The sequence below is a fragment of the Rhinoderma darwinii genome, chromosome 4 (genome assembly GCF_050947455.1).
Source record: "Rhinoderma darwinii isolate aRhiDar2 chromosome 4, aRhiDar2.hap1, whole genome shotgun sequence".
NCBI lineage: Eukaryota > Metazoa > Chordata > Amphibia > Anura > Rhinodermatidae > Rhinoderma > Rhinoderma darwinii.
The window spans coordinates 171,439,318-171,459,888 of record NC_134690.1 but is presented as its reverse complement, the minus strand read 5'-3'; the positions used below and the strand labels follow the sequence as shown (position 1 = coordinate 171,459,888).

General features: G+C 42.7%; 1 protein-coding gene across 1 annotated transcript in view; it reads right to left on the bottom strand.

The window, feature by feature from the left end:
- LOC142760479 (5-hydroxytryptamine receptor 3C-like) overlaps positions 1-20,571 on the bottom strand; it is a 63,724-nt gene that overhangs the window by 28,996 nt on the left and 14,157 nt on the right. Inside the window, exons 3-8 of the mRNA XM_075863672.1 lie at positions 19,336-19,445; positions 18,688-18,857; positions 16,464-16,624; positions 13,437-13,647; positions 12,841-13,119; positions 2,423-2,576 (exon numbers count right to left, since the gene is read on the bottom strand). Coding sequence (XP_075719787.1) covers positions 2,423-2,576; positions 12,841-13,119; positions 13,437-13,647; positions 16,464-16,624; positions 18,688-18,857; positions 19,336-19,445 — 1,085 coding nt within the window. The remainder of the gene's footprint in view (positions 1-2,422; positions 2,577-12,840; positions 13,120-13,436; positions 13,648-16,463; positions 16,625-18,687; positions 18,858-19,335; positions 19,446-20,571) is intronic.

Below are 20,571 nucleotides of genomic sequence, written 5' to 3'. Positions count from 1 at the left end.
GGCTTCAGTTGTTGCTTGTTTGTGGGACTTTCTGCCTTAAGTTTTGTCTTAAAGAGGCTCTGTCACCACATTATAAGTGCCCTATCTTGTACATGATGTGATCGGCGCTGTAATGTAGACTACAGCAGTGTTTTTTATTTAGAAAAACAATCATTTTTGACTGAGTTATGACCTATTTTAGCTTTATGCTTGAAAAAAGTCCAGTTGGACTGAAACGTCGCATGGGTGAATAAATAGCTCTTGCTCTTTTTGGAAGTGCTGCCTCTGTCCATTCTTTGTCTGCTTGATATCCAGGACCGCGGACCAGGTCTTATTGAGGCGTGCACCCACTTGCAGTCCAGTGCTGTGGAATCTTTTCGTTTTGTGCTGATTGGTCAACGTCATACACTCCTCTGTACAACGCCCACTTGGCCAAAAAGTAAAACATGCCCAGTTGTGCATTAAGAAACTAATTAGCATAAAGCTAATATAGGTCATAACTTCGTCAAAAATTATTGTTTTTCTAAATAAAAAACACTGCTGTAATCTACATCATGTACAAGATAGGGCACTTATAATGTGGTGACAGAGCCTCTTTAAGCAAGTGAAACGCATTCTCGATCGGGTTGAGATCTGGTGATTGACTTGGCCATTGCAGAATATTCCACTTCTTTGCCTTAAAAAACTCCTGGGTTGCTTTCACAGTATGTTTTGGGTCATTGTCCATCTGTACTGTAAAGCGACGTCCAATTAACCTTGCTGTATTTGGTTGAATCTGAGCAGAAAGTATATCTCTGAACACTTCAGAATTCATCCGGCTGCTCCTGTCTTCAGTCACATCATCAATAAACACTAGTGACCCAGTGCCTTTGGCAGCCATGCATGCCCATGACATCACACTGCCTCCCCCATGTTTTACAGAGGATGTGGTGTGCTTTGGATCTTGAGCCGTTCCAAGCCTTCTCCATGCTTTCTTCCTCCCATTATTCTGGTACAGGTTGATCTTAGTTTCATGCTGTTCCACAACTGGGCTGGCTTTTTTAGATGTTGTTTGGTAAAGTCTAATCTGGCCTTCCTTTCTATTTTTGACGCTAATTAATGGTTTGCACCTTGTGGTGAACCCCCTATATTTGCTCTCATGAAGTTTTCTCTTTATGGTATACTTCGATACTGATACACCTACTCCCAGGAGAGTGTTCTTCACTTGGGTAGATGTTGTGAAGGGGTTTTTCTTCACCATGGAAAGGATTCTGCGATCATCCACCACTGTTGTCTTCTGTGGATGTCCAGGCCTTTTGGAGTTCACAAGATCACCAGTGCGCTCTTTTTTTTTGAAGAATGTACCAAACTGTTGATTTGGCCGCTCCTAACATTTGTGCTATGTTTCTGTTGGATTTCTTAATTTTTTTCTGCCTAACGATGGTCTGTTTCACTTGCATTGAGAGCTCCTTTGACTTCATGTTGTGGGTTCACTGCAACAGCTTCCAAATGCAAATGCCACATCTGGAATCAACTCCAGACCTTTTACCTGCTTAATTGATGATGGATTAACAAGGGAATAGCCCATGCAGCCCATTAAATAGCTTTTAAGATAATTGTCCAATTACCTTTGGTCCCTTGAAAAAGAGGCAGCTACATATTAAAGAGCTGTAGTTCCTAAACCCTTCCCAAAATTAGGATGTGAATACCCTCAAATGAAAGCTGAGAGTCTGCACTTTAAGCCCATATTGATTATATAACTGTATATTCAATATGTTTTGGTAAACAGCTAAAATGGCAAAACTTATGTCACTGTCCAAATAATTATGGACTTAACTGTATCTGTTTGTGTGTTTTTCCTCATATACCCTGCATACTGGTGTTCAACATAAGTACAGGCGGACAGATTCTTATGTATCTGTGCATTCCCTTCCAATATGTTGTATCTTCAAATGTAAAGTGGTATTGCAAGAAAAAAAGAAGAAGAATAGAGCTAAATATGTTAGAATACAGAACCATTCATAACTTGACAAATTAGGGCTTTTCGTTACTTGACAGGAGCCAGTATCTGACACGAAAATTGACCTTTAAAAAACAAAGCCCTAAAGGACCCACAGAAGACAACTCAACATTGTATCCAATCACTTGTCACAAGTATCTTTCTTATGAGCTTATTGACAAATAACCTATTAGATCTTATTGATAATATGTCTTGTGTGTGCCCTGATAGCAACAAAGATTATTATGTAATTAAAAATGGATGTGCACAAGTTCTGTATAGATGGATCCTCAGAATCATTTTTATCTAGTGAGGCCAAGCAACTCCAGTCCAATGCTACCCTCACAAATCTATATGTTGAACCAAATACACCACACACTAATGATTATAATAGCATAGGATCCAATGAAGATCAGGTATAAACGATACAACAATGAGTCGAGGATGTAGCCAATTTGAACCCACTCTTCTTTTTGTGCCCGCAGCTGGTTCCTACTCTCCAACATTTCTCTCACCATACGCAGGTTTTGACTGATAAGAGCGAGTTGCCTCTCTGCACCTGGACACAAGGCCTCTGGGGGAAGCAGCTCCAGAATAGGTGGTACAAACTCCTTTTGCTCTAAGAAAATATAAGCATATATAAAGACATGATTAGGCATGCTGCTACTGTTTTATTTCTACGCATAGTTGTACCCAACCAGATAAGAAATCCTATGAAAGCCTATTCCTGTCTGGTAAACAAAATCTACCTTCTATGTATGTACATAAGTGGCTAAGGGCGTCGTTAGCATCGGGCCTTCGGGTCCCAAACCCCGGATCTTTGGCCCGGTGCCCCGGATTCCCGGCCAACCTCCAGCAGTCGCAATTGTGACCGGGCCCTGAAGCCAAGGGGGGCCGCAGCCCCCCGCACCGCATCATTAAAAAGTTACTATAGTAATTGGGGCCGATGTAATGAAATATACGGGCCCCTGTATTTATAGTGATTACACCATACTTACACTCCTCCTTCCCGAGCGCAGCGGAAGACCTGACGTCCACGACGCCGGACGATGTCAGGACAGCCGCTGCACCCGGAGCCGAAGAGGAGGCTAAGTGTAACATTACTGTCTACTGCGGTCTTATATCTAAGCCTACCTTGTGGTAGGCATAGATACGGGGTCTAATAGACAGTATCAAACATGGACCCTGTATCTAAGCCTACTACATAGTAGGCTTAGATACATGGCAATGTGGTGTGTTCCTGTCTGCTGGGCCCTGTATCTAAGCCTACCACATTGTAGGTTTAGATACATGGCCCATGTGTGATCCTGTCTGATGGGCCCTGTATCTAAGCCTACCACATAGTAGGCTTAGATACAAGGCCCCAGCAGACTGTAATCTTAAACTGTATAAGATTACTGTCTGCTGGCGCCCTGTATCTAAACCTAACATGTGGTAGGCTTAGATACAGGGTCTAACAGACAGTATCATACATAGGCCCTATATCTAAGCCTACCACGTGTTACTATTTTTTTTGTGTGTTTGTGTTTTTTACAGGTTTGGATGTTGGACTACGTCGGATTCGAGGACTACTTAGATGACGGCTTTTTTATTCTTAATAAAATTGTTAATGAGGGTTGTGTGGTGGTTTTTTATTTCAATAAAATATTTTTTCTATGTCTTTGTATTTTCTTTTAAACTTTATTACTACCACTTTAGTAATGGCCGCTTTCTAATTGACAGCGTCCATTACTAAGACGGGGCTAAATGTTAGACAGTGAATAGGCTAACTGTAATGTCGGGGTAGGGAAACAGACAAGTGAGCCCTAATCTACCCACCACTCAGTCCCTGCCTACTTGCAACGACCCGCCCTAGGCGACGGGGTACAACTGGGCAACGGTCCCTACACTCAATAGGTGCACGACAGACAAACAGTCAAGGGTACAAGGAAGCCAGGGAAATTGGGAAGTTGCCCACGGGAACACCGTGAGCAACAAGCGAGGTGAACGAGCCGAGTCAAACCAGGAGATGAGCGAGGTACAAAAACGCAGAGCAGAAGAGTGGTCAGAAAAGCCAAGGTCAATCACAAGCAGAGGATCAGTAGTTCAAGAAGCTGCAGCAAGGCCAGGAAACAAAGAGAGAAGAATCACAAGCAAAGGAGGAACAGGAAAGGCAGGTATAAATAGACAGAGGGCGGGAGCTAGCTCCGTCTGGCCAGGCTGTGATAGGCTCTCCCACTCCTAAGCCTGCCATCCTGGGTGGTGGAAGATGGAGTCAGTCTCACAGACATAGAAGCAGGTGCAGACTGATTACCTATGGGCGTCGACACAGAAGTTGTGTCTGGCAGATCCTTTACACTAACACTAACCCCCATTATTACCCCAGTTCCCACCGCCACCAGGGGTGCTGGGAAGAGCTGGGTACGATCCAGCCAGTACCCGACCATCTATAATGATGGTCAGGCACTGGGGCGGCCGGAGGCTGGTATTATTAGGTTGGGAAAGCTGATAATGCTAGCCTGCTGCTGCTATGCTATATCTGGCTGGTTATGAAAAATATTGTTTTTGTTGTTGTTTTTTTTGTAAATAAATAATTGGAAAAAGCAACATGTGTCATCCCCCCCCCCCCCCATTTTTCCTAACCAGCCAGACCCAACATAGCAGCAGCCAGCGGCCATTACTATGGCGGTAAAAAAATACAAACCCACACAACCTACATTTAGAATAATAAAAGCCGTGATCTAAGTAGTCCTCGAATCTGACGTAGTCCAACGACCAATCCTGTAAAAAAACAAACACACAAAAGAATTAGTAACACATAAAAAAGCAAAGCAATTCTTATACTTACCTTTGCTGGGTCCAGAACTGGAGCCGCAATATCAGCAAGCTGGGCCCTATATCTAATCCTATCATGTGTGATACGTTCTGCTGAGCCACTGTATCTAATCCTATCCATAGCTATAGGGTCGTAGTGCTACGCACATTTTTTTTTTGAGTGGGGGGGACACATGTTAGTACAAGGATACTTACTGCTGGGACCCTGTATCTAAGTCTATCATGTGTGATACTGCCTGCTGGGGCCATGTATCTAAGCCTATAATGTATGATACTGTCTGCTGAGACAATGTATCCAATTCTATCCAGCAGTGTAGCTATAGGAGCCTTAGTCTTATAGATATGCTAACTCCGATATGTATGTAAAAAAAATTATTCTATTTTGGGGAGGGGGGTTAAGACCCTAGCAACGCCCCTGCAGCTGGCACATAACTTGCAACCCTCCTCACAGCCCCCATGCTGTTTAAGCTTGGGAGCTGGTGACTAGCGAGTATGTCCCCTTAAGGGATTTACCCAACAGCCTGGGTTCTCAGCTTAGGTTGGTTTTAAGCTTTAGAGAGGATGGGCCCTCCCACCGATATATAATGTGATCCCCAGGGGAGTCTCTTCCTCCTTGACTCCCCTCCAGCCCTGGATAGGAACCCTCCCGCCTACCCTACAGTTTATATTGCACTGTTTTGTATTGCATTCATTTTATGTATTGCATTGTATCGTCCACTGTTCAATTCTGGCAGGTGTGCCTTGTGCTTGTGTTTTACATTTATTGATGTGTGTTATTCATACTTCCCTTTTTCTGCATTTTCCTAGTCACAGCTGGCGGTGTAGAAGGACCTTGTCCGTTCCGTTTAGGGATTATGAGAGAATGGTCACCTGCCATATCAACAAAGACGTGCCCACCGCGTCTACTGTGGCGGGGCACGCAAGGTGACGTTTATTTCAATGATCAACAATTTCATCCAGAGATAGCTACGCGGAAGGTTTTCCTTCATGCCTTAATAAAGCTGTGGCCTACCCCCACATTATACCCACGCTGAGTGTCTGTGTCGTTTATTTTAGGAATACAGGCCATTTATATTATATCTCGGTAGTCTTGTGTTTATAATGTTTTTTCAGTTCTTCACATGTTTATCCTGAAGCTATATGACTTATTGTGCGATCTTCCCACACTTCTCAAAGTGGTAGAGACCTAAAACAGTCCTGTGCATCATAGACTTGTAGTATACTCAAAAAGTAGTCACCAAGACAGGAAGTAAGGTGGTTGCTAAGTAAATTCAACTCAAATGCAAGTGCAATAAGAGAAATAAACATATATTCCCCAAAGGTAGTCCATATTGATTAAACTATATCTAAGCATTTAAAGTTCGGCTTTATATTGAGGGATAAACACATGAAAGTAAATGCGTTATCATTGATTTATAGCTATCATTTGTCCATCAAAGGCACATTCTGAAATTGTTTAGTGGTAGAGAATTATTGGTAAATGCTCTTTATAGTCTCTAAACATCCCAGTTTTTACAGTAATAGTGGGAATTTTTTACTGTCAAGAATAAATGAGCTAATTGTTTTTTATGGCTCATTTGCGGCTATTGGTGTTTATATTCCTGACAGAGCCAGAGATGAAACAGATCATGGTAACATTAATACTATCTGTTGTATTTATAGGTTGACAGTCTTTCTTGTTTTATCTTAAAAAAAATCTGTATAAAATTGTCAAGTTATTTTTCATAGCACTATTGCTCTCTTAAGATTAAATAGATTTATTAGCTGATAGAGACAACCCAGAGAAGTTTTACTAAATTAGGCCATCATGTGACACAAGCTAATTGTTAAAAAGCTCCAACTTCTCAGGCTTAAATTGTACACCTTTGTAGACATTGTTTTTTATTATTTAATCTATGTTTAATGTAATTACATTTTTTTATTACATTTAAAAAAAAAATAATATTATTTTGTTTTACAATACAGCTTCTATGTATCCTCTATATAGAGAATTGGCACCCAAAATGTATATATTAGTAAATCAGACGTGAGACCTGTAGCCAAAGTACATGGATCTGTGAGCGCTGGTCCCCATCTCCTTCCCAGGAGACGCCAGCGCTCACTTCCGCTCCGGTTCGCTGTGTCCCGTAGGGTGCGCTCGCACGCTCGTCCCCGCTCTTAAAGGGCCAGTGCGCGCACATGTAGGAAATCAACATCATCAACACACATGATTTCCTGGACTATAAGAAGGCCCCAGCCCGTCTGATCCTTGCCTGAGTGTTGTTAGTATTCCTCAAGTCTGTCTTGCAAATGGTCCCTTAGTGTTTCCCGTTCCAGTTGTTACCCGTGCCCTGTTACCCGTTCTTGTATCCTGTGCTGTGTTCTTGTTCCTGTGCCTACTAGTTGGAGTCGTGTCTACTGCACCTGTGTCATCCGCCACGTCCTGTGTCATCTGCCGTGGCCAGAGGCATTCGCCACGTCTGGCGCAATCTGCGGCATCTGTGTCATCCGCCAAGTCCTGTATCATCTGCCACGACCTGAGGGATTCGCCACATCTGGCGCAACCTGTTTCACCCACCTCCATCCGTGCCAGAGCTGCGGCCACTGTCTGGACTATCCAGGTACCCTTGTGCGGGACTTTGTATTTCTGGGGTTCCCTATTGTTTGGCCAGCTGCCTCCCTGCTACGGCGGTGCGGCCTAGTGGGTCTACATACCCACAAACCGTGATAGTACGCTCAGTCCATGGACCCCGCTGGTCAACCTGAGACCTTGACGACACAAGCCATGCTGGCCGAGATGCAAGACCTCCAGTCACAGCAAGACCAACTCCTCCTGTCGGTGAACGCCATAGCCCATAGGCTGTTTGCTCCAACCACAGTCGTCACCGCACCCATTCCTGCTGTTCCTCCTGCTACTCTTCCTGTCTGTACCAGTACCAATCCCCTGTGCTTCTTGCCGCTACCTCCACGCTATGATTTTTGAATCAGTGCCAGATCCACTTCAGATTACATGCCAGGTCCTTCTCTTCGGATGACGTCTAGATCACCTTCATCATCTCTCTCCTTACTGGCAAAGCCCTGGCTTGGGCTAATCCCCTGTGGCAACATCAGGGACCAGAGACCCGTGATTTGCAGTGCTTCTTTTGGATCTTCTGCTCAATCTTTGAGGAACCTGGGAGAGTTCCTTCTGCTGCTGCATCCCTGCTGACTCTACACCAGGAAGACCTCTCCGTGGGCAAGTATGCCATTCAGTTCCGTATCCTGGCTGCTAAGTTAAACTGGAACAATGAGGCTTTGGTGGACACATTCTGGCAGGGACTGTCTTCGGGGATTAAGGACAAGATGGCCGCTCGCGATCTGCCATCTACCCTGGACAATCTTATCCTACTTGCCACCCGGGTTGACATGAGGATCCGGAAGCGTTCCCAAGAGGTTCTCCAGGAGAGAGAACTTCCTAAGCTGGATTCTACTTTCCAGCAATCCTCCTCAGTCGTCCCACCAGAGGATCCTATGCAGATGAACCATGTCAAATTGTCTATCCAGGAGAAACCACGCACTTCTGGACTTTTTCTGTATTGCGGCCTCGGAGGCCATATTGTGCGTTTGTGTCCCCAGAGGCCAGAGAGACCCCATTGCCTAGGATTGGTTGTACAGACAACCCTAGGTGGAACGGTACCTAATAAAGCATTCTGTTCCAAGCTGACTATTCCTATGACCCTAGTATCCGGCGAGAGGATGCATCAGGTTTCTGCCTATCTTGACTCTGGGTCTGCTGCAAACTTCATCCAAAAGGAGCTAGTGGATCATCTTCAGTTGCCCACAGTTCCCCTGGAGACATCTTTGGCTGTTGCCTCAGTGAATGGATTGCCTCTGCCTGATCCCATCGTTTCTAAGACAAAGCCGTTGAAGCTCCAGGTTGGAGTCCTTCATTCTGAACTAATTTCTTTCCTTGTTTTGCCCAAGGCCTTCAATCCTGTTCTGCCCCAGTCCTGGACTGGAATTCTGGAGAGGTTCTCCAATGGGGCTCCAAGTGCCTTGGTCATTGTCTGTTGCAGATCCAACCTGTCCAGCCTCCTCTACCTCAGTCAGGCTGCCCCACAAGTTTGCTCAGTTTGCAAATGTCTTCAGCAAAAGGGAGGCTGAGATGCTGCCTCCACATGGGACTTATGACTGCCCCATTGAACTGGTTCCTAATGCCTTTCTCCCCTGTGGCCGAGTATATCCTCTTTCCTTGCCAGAGTCTCTATCCCTGTCGGCCTATATCAAGGAGAATTTGGATAGGGGTTACATACGATAGTCTTCCTCCCTGGCCAGGGCTGGGTTCTTCTTTGTTAAAAAGAAAGACGGATCCCTTCGACCCTGCATTGACTACTGTGGTCTCAACCAGATCACGATCAAGAACAAATACCCATTGCCACTTATATCTGAACTGTTTGACCGTATATGAGGAGCTAGAATTTTTTCTAAACTAGACTTGCGTGGGGCTTATAATTTGATCCAAATCCGTCAAGGGGACGAGTGGAAGACGGCGTTCAACACTCGAGATGGGCACTATGAATACCTGGTAACGCCATTTGGACTGTGTAACGCTTCCGCGGTCTTCCAGGAATTCGTTAATGATATCTTCCGAGATCTCCCCTATATCTGTGTTGTTTATCTAGATGATATTTTGATTTTCTCAAAGTATCCGACGACTCATCGGAGGCATGTCCATCAAGTTCTACTACGATTAAGGGAGAATCGTTTATACGCCAAGCTGGAGAAGTGCGTATTTGAGAGGAGTTCTGCCCTTCCTGGGCTACATCATCTCGGATCAAGGTCTCAAGATGGATCCTGAGAAAGTGAGAGCTGTTCTGGAGTGGCCACGTCCTCAAGGCCTGAGGTCCATACAGCGTTTCCTGGGATTCACCAATTTCTACCGGCAGCTTATCCCAAACTTCTCATAACTGACATCTCCTATTTCCAGCCTTACCAAGAAGGGTGTGAACGCCATGGTGTGGACCCCAGAGGCAGGGTCCGCATTTATTAGTCTCAAAAAATCCTTCACTTCAGCCACAATCCTCCATCATCCTGACGGATCTCGGCAGTTTTCTTTGGAGGTGGACGCCTTTTCTGTTGGTGCAGGTGAGCTTCTGTTCCAGAGGAGCTCCAAAGGAAGGGCAGTAGTATGTGGCTACTACTCGAGACTTTTTTCTTCTGCAGAGCGCAATTACTCTATTGGGGATCGGGAGCTACTGGCCATCAAATTGGCTCTGCAGGAGTGGAGACATCTTCTAGAGGGCGCAGCTCACCCCATCCTGATCTACACTGACCACAAGAACCTCACCTACCTTCAGTCCGCTCAACGACTAAATCCCCGTCAAGCCAGGTGGTCGCTGTTCTTCACCCATTTAAATTTGTGCTCCACTACCGTCCCGCTGACAAGAATGTGAGGGCCGATGCCCTGTCCAGGTCATTTGAGACGGATGACACGGTGGAGTCTCTTCAAACTATCAGAGACCCGTCCTGCATTATCACTGCCAATCCTTTGCAGGTTAGAGACATCCCTCCAGGGAGGACTTTTGTTCGATTAGCAGACAGGAGAAGAATTCTCTGATGGGGACACAGTTCTAAACTGGCTGGGTACTCTGGTGTTCGTAAAACACGAGACCTGATTGCTCGTCACTTCTGGTGGCCCACGCTGCCCAAGGATGTTGTGGACTTTATCTCTTCTTGCACCGTGTGTGCTTCTAACAAGGTTACTTACTCCAAGCCTACCAGCCTTCTTCAACCTCTGCCTGTACCCAATGCCCCCTGGCAGCACATTGCGATGGACTTTGTCACTGACCTTCCTCTCTTAGCAGGATGCAACACTGTCTGGGTAGTGGTGGACCGGTTCTCGAAGATGGCACATTTTATCCCGCTGACTGGCCTACCTTCTGCTCCCCGACTGGCGAGTCTCTTTATTCAGCACATCTTCCGCTTGCATGGCTTGCCCCATCACATTGTGTCTGATGGGGGGGTTCAGTTTACCTCGAAGTTCTGGAGGGCTCTCTGTAACTCCTATCGGATCAAGGTCTCAAGATGGAGCCTGAGGACATGGCCACTCCAGGACAGCTCTCACTTTCTCAAATGTGTGTTGATGATGATCCTCTTCATGTGTGCGCGCTGGCCCTTTAAGAGCGGGCACGAGTGTGCGGGCACACCCTATGGGACACAGCGGACCAGAGCGGAAGTGAGCACTGGCGTCTCCTGGGAAGGAGATGGGGACCAGCGCTCACAGATCCATGGCTGCGGGCGTCAGGAGGTGAGCAGTCCCGACGGCCCGTGGCCATGGACGCTACAGTCATACACTTCTCTACATTCATTTTTAGCAGTACTCGCAACACAGCGTGATCTTGCGAGATCACGCTGTGCAGTCACATACTCTCACATTAACTTTATTGAAGTGTTTTGAGAGTGAATAGACATTGTCTCCAGCCAGGACGCGATGTCTATTCACACTTCCGACACTTCGGTAAAGTTTCTTGGGGAAACTTCACAGAAACTTTACCAAAGTGTCGGGAGTGTGACTAGACATCATATCCTGGCTGGAGACAATGTCTATTCACTCTCAAGACACTTCAATAAAGTTAATGTGAGAGTATGTGACTGCACAGCGTGATCTCGCGAGTTGCGAGTACTGCTAAAGATGAATGGAGAGAAGAGTATGACGCTGATTGGTAAAAACACGCCCAGCTGTCTATTAAGAAGCTAATTAGCATAAATCTAAAATTGTGCATAACTTGCTCAAAATTGATAGTTTTTCAAAATAAAAAAACACTTATCTACATTATGTAGGAGATAGGGCACTTATAATCTGGTGACAGAGCCTCTTTAAGGAAAAGCTTTGATGATGTCACAAACAATGCTGACAGGAGAATGAGGTGATACTGCTGCTATCATATTGGGTAAAATACTTCATTATTTAGGAATTTTGCGTGTATATTCTAAGAGTCTGTATTACATGCAGATTTTGTCATGGATTTATCAGCGAATTTCATTCTGTAAAACATGAGCCAATCCGCCCAAAAAAAGAAAAAAATTCCTCTTGATCCCAAGTGGCGATCAGACTGGATCAACATACAAACAAGAATTCTATAAATTTACAAATACGCTAATATTATTTTGTTCCAAGAAATGAATTAAGCCCTTTCACATTCATTGTACTGTAAGGGAATGTTCACATGCTAAACAAAAAATGGTTGTAAAATATGGAGCTGTTTTCAAGGAAAAAGAGCCCCTGATTTTCAGCCGTTTTTTATGCATCAAGCGTTTTATGATGCGTTTTTTACGGCCATTTTTGGAGCTGTTTTTCTATTGAGACAATAAAAAACGGCTCCAAAAATGGCTCAAGAAGTGCACTTTTTACAAACGGCTGCGTAAAAAAAACGTCCCGTGGGAAGGGACCGCTGTTTTTCCCATTGAAACCAATGGGCAGATGTTTGCAGGCGTTCAGCCATTTTTCAGCCATTTCAGCCGTTCAGCCAGTATTTTCAGCCATTTTTTGGGGGAGGGCGTTTACGGCCCGAAAAGCGGCTGAAAATAAGCCGTATGAACATACCCTAATTATCGCAGATTTTAAAGGGGTTTTCCAGCCACTAAAAATTGATGGTCTATCCTCAGGACCTTTCAGGACCCCCACCGATCAGCTTTTTTGAAGAGGTCCATTCACTTCAATGGGAGAAAAGGCTTCAATACCTGTGAATCGCCGCTAAATGCGTGTCGAAGATTCACAGTGAGGAAGAAGAAATAAAGGGGAAGCGGCGCTCGTACAAGTGATGAGGTCCCTTCAAAACAGCTGATCGGTGAGGGTCCTGGAAGTCAGACCCCCGACATATTGAAGGCCTATCCTGAGGATAGGCCATCAATTTTTAGTGGCTGAAAAACACCTTTAAGTAAGGAATCCGCCCAGAAAATCTACAATAAATCTGCATAGTGTGTGATCTCAGCCTAAAAGTTGAGTGACTAGCTGGTAGCACCACCTTTGATATACAACACTGTGGCCATGAGCTTGAGTCCATAAGAATTAAGTGATGGTTATGCTTCTGGAAACAGTACATGAATATTACCTGTGTTGCCATCTTTGTTATAGCCGGAGCTAGGTGGCGGATGTCCTGATGCATTTTCATTAGTTGGAGGCAAAACCTGGTTATTGGAGGATGTGCTATCATTATTGACATTTGGGTCACTGTAACATATCAGATGGGCTAGAAAACCGAAGACAAATTTTCTGACCCAATAGGGAACAGAGCCGCTCTGCAGAGTTCCTCGATGCAGCACATGAGTGATTATTACCGTCTCCAATAAACTGAGCACAAGTAGTGCAAGGCAAACTGAGAAGTAAATGCCTGGAGAAGAAATAAAATCAATATACCATTTTCTTGTAAATGTAAGTAACACAAAGTCAAATATATGCAAAACACATAGGAACCTATATCACAGAGATATATTTGTTTAGACAAATATGCTTCCTCTGAAATTGACTGTACTGTTTGTGTGCATATGCAAGAGATATGGAAATGAGACCGTGAGCTACACTGCGGACAGGGATTAAAGTGAGAATTGCAGAATATGTCTACATTATGAAAAACATAAATGTAATATTTGTGGCAGTAAGTTATATGACGTGCCAAATGTTTATAAGAAATTGTTAGAAGATTCTCACCAATCAGAGGTGTCCCGTTGGCTGTGCTTGGTAGCAAGTCATTCATAATAAGTAGAAAAACAGTGTATCCCAAGAGCAAGGTCATCTTGAAGGATGCACGGTCAGTGCTGTGTGGTGGTAGGAAGAAGCTCAGTATGTCAATCAGCATCAGGAAGGCACTAGGGATAAGTAGATTCACCACATAGAGAACAGGATGACGTCTGATCACTACCTGCATAGAGCAGATCCAAAGAGATCAGAATCTGAGCTGGACAATTTTGCACATATTTACAGGACAGCAATGTTGATTAGTTAAAATATGTGTATTTTATTTGCTCTTCATCTGTTTTGTATCCTTCCTATAAGAAATTCTGATGGATTCAGAGGCTGTTAAGCAATTCTCAAGCAGATTTGGTATAATTAGATGGATTAATTATTTGATTATAGGGGGTTGAAGGGAATGTGTAATCAGAAATTGTTATCTATTGTTTAAAAAAGGTTTTTATATTAACCTCTTAAGGACACAGCCAATTTTGGCCTTGAGAACAGATTTTTTTTATATTTCCCTCTTTGCAACCTGACGCTCATAACTTTTTTATTTTTTGTACGACGTAGTTGTATGAGACTTTGTTTTTTCCGGGACGAGTTGTACTTTATGTAGGTACCATTTTTTGGTACAAATACATTATCGATTAATTTATATAAATTTTTATTTTGGCGAAAATGCAGAAAAAAAGCAGTTCCGCTGCAGTTTTAATATTTTTTTTTTACACCATACACCGATTATCATAAATAATGTTATACATTTGTTGTACAGGTTGTTACGGTCGTGATGAAAACCAAATATGCCTATATTATTTAATGTTTTGGGACTTATATTTTAAAAAGTTTATTTATTGTAAAAAATGTGTATCTCTGTGTATTTTTTAACTTTTTTTTATTTTTATTTAACATAATTTTTTTTACATGAATTTAACTTTTTTTTTTTTTTAATCCCATAAAGGGATTTTTCATTTTTTTTTTTTAACTGTAATTTACTATACATATCTACATGCCAGTACATTAGCCTGTGTACTGATTGTACACAGGCAGTTGTTAGGGCATACCTCAGTATGCCCTAACAACAAGAAATATATTCAGACATCCCAGGGGTGCTTCAATGGACCCTGGGCTGTCTGGCCACACAAGTTATGGGCTTTGATCGCGTCACAGGGATTTTCTGTGATGCGATCAAAGGGCAGTCCCCCTCCTCTTATTTACTTTGAACGCCACAATCAGCTTTGATCGCGGCATTCAAGGGGTTAACAGAGGCGAGAAGAGGGGCTTCCTGTTCTGTAGAGATCACTTCTCAGAAGTCATCTCATTATTATCACAGACAGGATTACAGTAAAACACCTCTATATAGAGAACACAGAATCCACCATTCTCAATAGACTGACACTTCCTGTTCTGTAGAGATCACTTCTCAGCAGTCATCTCATTATCATCACAGGCAGCATTACAATGAAAGGTAACACCTACGCTATATACAGGTAATGGCCTGTTCACATCACCGTTGCCCTTCCGTTGAGAAGTTCCGTTAACCCCTCAATGGAAAGGCAAATGGAAACTTACGCTTCCGTTTCCCTCACCATTGATATCAATGGTGACGGAAACATTGCTAAAGGTTTCCGTTTGTCACCATTGTGACTGGGTTCCATTGTTTTGACGGAATCAATAGCGCAGTCGACTGCGCTATTGATTCCGTCAAAAACGACAGAACCCTGTCACAACAGTGACAAACGGAAACCATTAGCTAGGTTTGAGTTCAATGATGAGGGAAACGGAAGCTTAGATTTCCGTTTGCCTTTCCGCTGAGGGGTTAACCCGACGGAAACCTCAGACGGAACCCCTCAGCGGAAGGAACGGTGATGTGAACACAGCCTAACACTGGACCCACCATTCATAATAGACTGACACTTCCTGTTCTGTAGAGATCACTTCTCAGCAATCATCTCATTATCATCACAGGTAGGATTACAATGAGAGGTAACACCTACACTATATATAGGTAACACTGGACACACCATTCACAATAGGCAATAGGGACAGCTTCCCCCTTCCTGCACAATGATCTCTGCACAGGTCACAGAGCATGTCCTGTGGCTGCTGTACCAGCATTTAGAGATATGCTTTAATACCAGCTCAGACAAGATGGCTGCCACATATTCATGTGCAGAAAATAGAACAAAAAAATCTACAATCAGAAAATCAAAGTAAACTAGAAAAACAGAGAATATTTATCATTATCTGGTTTTATTTAGTAAAAAAATATAGGTGATACATTCCCTTTAAACAACAGGATTCTCGTCTATTATGTCCATATGAATAAGCAATTACTTCTGACTCCACTGCAACTTTCTTACGTGACGATCAATCATAATATACACAGTCATGGAATCTAATGATCTATTCAATTTGAGTTGTGCAGGTGGCCCACATGCTGCTATTTATTTAGACAGAAGTTTGGTGCAGCCTTTTATCAGATTTTTTTTTTTACTCTTTTACTGGAAAAGTCTGGGCATGCACTGCATGCATGTAAGATTGCCTCTTTTCACATAAACATGCAACACTTCTGGGCAGGCATAAAATACAGGCAGGCCATCCAACCTATGGGTAGATATCAGAGTCTCTTTCAGGAGTTCCGTCATATTTGATGGGAGTAATAGCGCTGGTTGGTGTAAGTCAATAAGGTCCGTCAGGCGCTGTTGGCATCTGATCTCTCTAATATTTTATTTTTAGAAAATAACTATTGAAATTTTTGTAAGCAGCTAATTTTTGTGCGCAGACACAACTTTAGGTACATTTTAACAAATAGTATAAGATAGTATACAGCAGAAAAATATATACTATACAGTATTACACAATAATTCGCAGTGGAGTATTTAAGCAAACTTGATAAATTTAGGAGACAGGAAGACATTTTCAGAAGCCAATAAACATGGGTATTTTTATATTACAAGCACCCCTCTTTCTGTTTAAACAATCTTGCTTGAAAAGCATCCTCACCCAGAATGTAATTATATCCCATTCATCAATGCCAAATTTGAGAATATCAGGACTGCCTTCAATTCTAAGGAGCTCCCACTCTCCGCTTGTCTCCAAGTATTGTAGAGAGTTCTGAAGGATCTGTTCCACAGGAAGGGCCAACCCTAGGCGCACATCCCGTACTGCAAGAGAATCAAATAACACATTTGCAGTGCATTAATGTAATGCTTAACCTAAAATAAAGATTGCTCTGTAAATATCTCTCATGTATAGATAGGATGAGTGCACTGAGCCTACATTAAAACAGTCATACACTTCTAGGCAGGAAGCCTCTCCATCTGGATTCCCCTTATTCCCAACCCTATAATTTAACACGTTGATTATGCTTGTGTGTATGTCTTGTATGGCAGAGTGTACTGCACATGCTCAGAGCATGGAAAGGCAACAGCATATTGTGGAGGAAACAGTGATGACATCATCTAAAATATTTTCACCTTCGATACCAGAACATTTCTACTGTCAGCCGTTGAGTCCTCTAGGATCAAAATGGACACAACACAAAAACATTTTCACAATTCATAGATACTAGAAAATGCTAAAATGGTTTCGGCTTAACACAATTGATTGAAGCAGGAAATTCTTTTGTTGCTGTGTGGAAGCTACAGTCACTGAGAAACTGAATATCTCTCCCAGATCAGTCTAAAATGTGTTGAAGACAGCCAGGATTTCATATGTTGTAAGGAAACTGTATACTTGCTTAGAGTTTTTCTAGAAAACCCATGTGATGGGACCTGGCAGTCCATTCCAGGATATGGAGAGCTACACAGCAGGTGTAGCAGGCTTAAAAAAAAGCATGTCTTCTTCTGGAGAAGAAGGTTCGACCGTCAGTGGGACCAATAAAGCCATTAGAGCCTGCTAGAAAACATCTCATGGTATCATTCTGTTGACTATATTTCAGTATGCACACATCATGTTAGTAAGCGAACCTGATACCATGAGCTAACCAACCCTGTTAGATAGGTTAGAATGTAAAACATAGCTACAGTATGTCATGCACAGTATTACATATTTCGTTGTGATATGCCATGGCTATTTGGGTCATACAATAGTTTTGTCTTAAACCTTCATATACTTAATAAAGAAGGTCCAAAAACAACTTTTATTTATTTGATACAAAGTGTTACCCGATGAAAATAGTTGTCTCAAGTGCATCAGTCAGAGCAATATGAAAAAAAGTTTTATTTAAGACCATAGACAAGCTCTTTTATATAAAAGCATGGATCTGGCTTCTCCCCACCAAACAGTTGATTTTGCCAAGAGAATCCACGGTTAATTGGGGGCATGCTGCAAATTTGAGAAGCCTTGACAATTCTACAGCAGAATTGACATGCAGAATTGTCTGGTTGGCATCACACATGTAGTTTTATAAGCAGTTTTTGTGGCATTTTTTTGAGACAAAGCCAAAAATGAATCCAACTCTAAGGAAACTTATCAGTTTTTCTTTATGCTACCCCTTCCTATGGAATCCACTCTTGGCTTTCGCTTCAAAAACTGAACCAAAAATTGCATGTGGGATTCCAGCTCAAAAAATGCACTAAATTGCGGTAATAAATACATGCGGTTTTTCAGATGTATATTTATTTGTGGTTTTATTTGTGGTTTTAACTGCACCTCAATTCCTACTTGTGAATATAACCTAAATGATTTAGCTTGATGTGTTAATTAGGCTTTAATTTAATTGGAGTACTCCCTTCAACGTCCTTTTGTGATATATATGCAAGTGTTAAAGGTACTATTACACAGGCTGACATGGGCCGTGTAAACGTGCGCCGATCAACGAGACAGCTAGTTGATCGGTGCTCGTTTGCTCCTATCACACGGAGCAATGATTGGATATGTATAGGGACTAGTGCTCGTTACTACGATCGCTCGTCCCCATACATTTTCATCATGTCGGCAGCACGTCTCCCTGGTTATAGTGAGATGTGCTGCCGCCAACGATGATTTTTATTTCTGCATAAAAGAGTAGATCAGCCGATGAATGAGTGTTTGCTCGTTCATCGGCTGATCGTTGCCCTTATTACACAGGGCAATGATCGGGAACAAGCGCTCATATGAATGCTACTTTGCCCGATCATTGGTCTGTGTAACAGGGCCTTTATACTTGTATTGCCCCATGTAGTTTTCTGGATGCATAGTTTTGTCAATTATTCATTATTTGACTATATGATACTGTAATACACACCTGTGTGCATGTAGGAGCCAAAGGTCAAAGAGCAGTTCTGAACATCAAATGGGAAGTTGAAGATGCCAAGGTTACATGAGCTGACCACTCTAAGCATTTTGTCATATCGCACGCGTCCAGTGTGATTGACATATACAAAGGGGGTGCGCTGTGACTTATCCTCATCTATGCTGCAGAAAAGAAATAGTAAAGTTTGCTGTACACAGTATAACCTTAAACATAGAACATTTATACTTTTACAACACAGGTCTACTTTGCTGTATTATTACTATTTATCTTTCCCATTGATCAGTCTTTCTATATCTTGGTTATCCACTGCCACCTCAGAACACTTTCATGTTCATTTAAGACGTGCAGACAATGCGTTCAGATACACGCTGGTATATGGTGTCAGTATATGGCCCGGTAATCCCCCCCAGCCTTATCCTGTTGCACAAGTCATGGAGCAATGTTCTTTCATGTTCTTTTTGTCAAGTCAGCATATAGGTTTTTCAGCTGGCTGAGCTTTCACATCAAGAGAGGTACTTCTAGGAGAGACTGTATCCATCAAAAGGTACTTTGTCATCTTAGCACCTCTAGAAGCTGGACTAACTACTGGTATTAGTCACAACACATGAATACATACAATACATGACTTTGAACACATACAACTCATAGACAATTATGTCTGGTGTCCATATGTCCTCTACTGGCAATGAAATTTTCTCAATTGATCCACATTTTGCAGGGGTCCAGGTCAAAAACTCATGCTGCCAAAACTGAGCAAAAAGAGAAAGAGGAAATTATTGAATATTAAATAAATAAAGTCTAACCATGGCAAAATGTTTCCAGCACCCTGACATAGTGGAAGGTCCTGTGTTCTATTTATGTATTTATTTATTTTTTACATAATAAGGCCTCATGCCCACGACCATAGGTTTTGCGGTCCTCAAAAACACAGATCTGTTGCGGTCCATTTGACCGCAAAAAACTTTTGCTGTACATCCGTGTGTCATCAGATTCATGGATCCACTAAAAAAAAAATATGATTGCACAACTGAAAATAAATGTCTCTCTCTCTGAATCCTTTACCATACACAACCTCTCCCCTCTTCTTTATGTACTTGTCATGGAACATCTTATGGCTTCCATCTGAGGCAATCCGGACATTCAGGGTATTTCCATAGGAGAAGTAGAATATAAATGCTCGACTTTTGCTGATGACCTACTGGTCTACCTCACAAACCCACATATCTCCCTTCTCTGATGTCGGAATTGTTCTGTATTTGGAACATGGTCCAACTTTAAAATTAACATTTCCAAATCAGAAGCCCTTAAAGAGGCTCTGTCACCAGTTTATAACTTCTCTATCTCCCACCTAATCTAATAGGCGCTTTGATGTAGATAACTACTGTTTGTTTGTTTTAAAAAAAAACGTTCATTATTGACCAAGTTATGAAAACTGAAGACATCGCCTCGAGCCGCTGCAGATTCGGATAAACGTCCTGGCACAGCTGGAGACGATGTCTGTGAAGTCTTCCATCGATCCGTAAAGGATGTGCGTGAGGAAGTCAGGTCACAGTGTGATCTTGCGAGATCACACTGTGCTGTGAATCAAGCTGGGCTGGAATGAAGAGAAGTGTATGACGCTGATTGGTCAGCGTCATACACTTTTCTATACAACGCCCATTTGGTGAATATAAAAAAATGCCCAGTTGGGAATTTAGAAAAAATTAGAAGAAATAGAAAAATAACAGTATTTATCTACATTAAAGCAACTATTAGATTAGGTAGGAGATAGGGAAGTTATAAACTGGTGACAGAGCCTCTTTAATGTGTCACTCCCAGACCCACTTGTCGCTACCCTCAAGACCAACTTCCCCTTCGCATGGCCCTCCAAGGGCA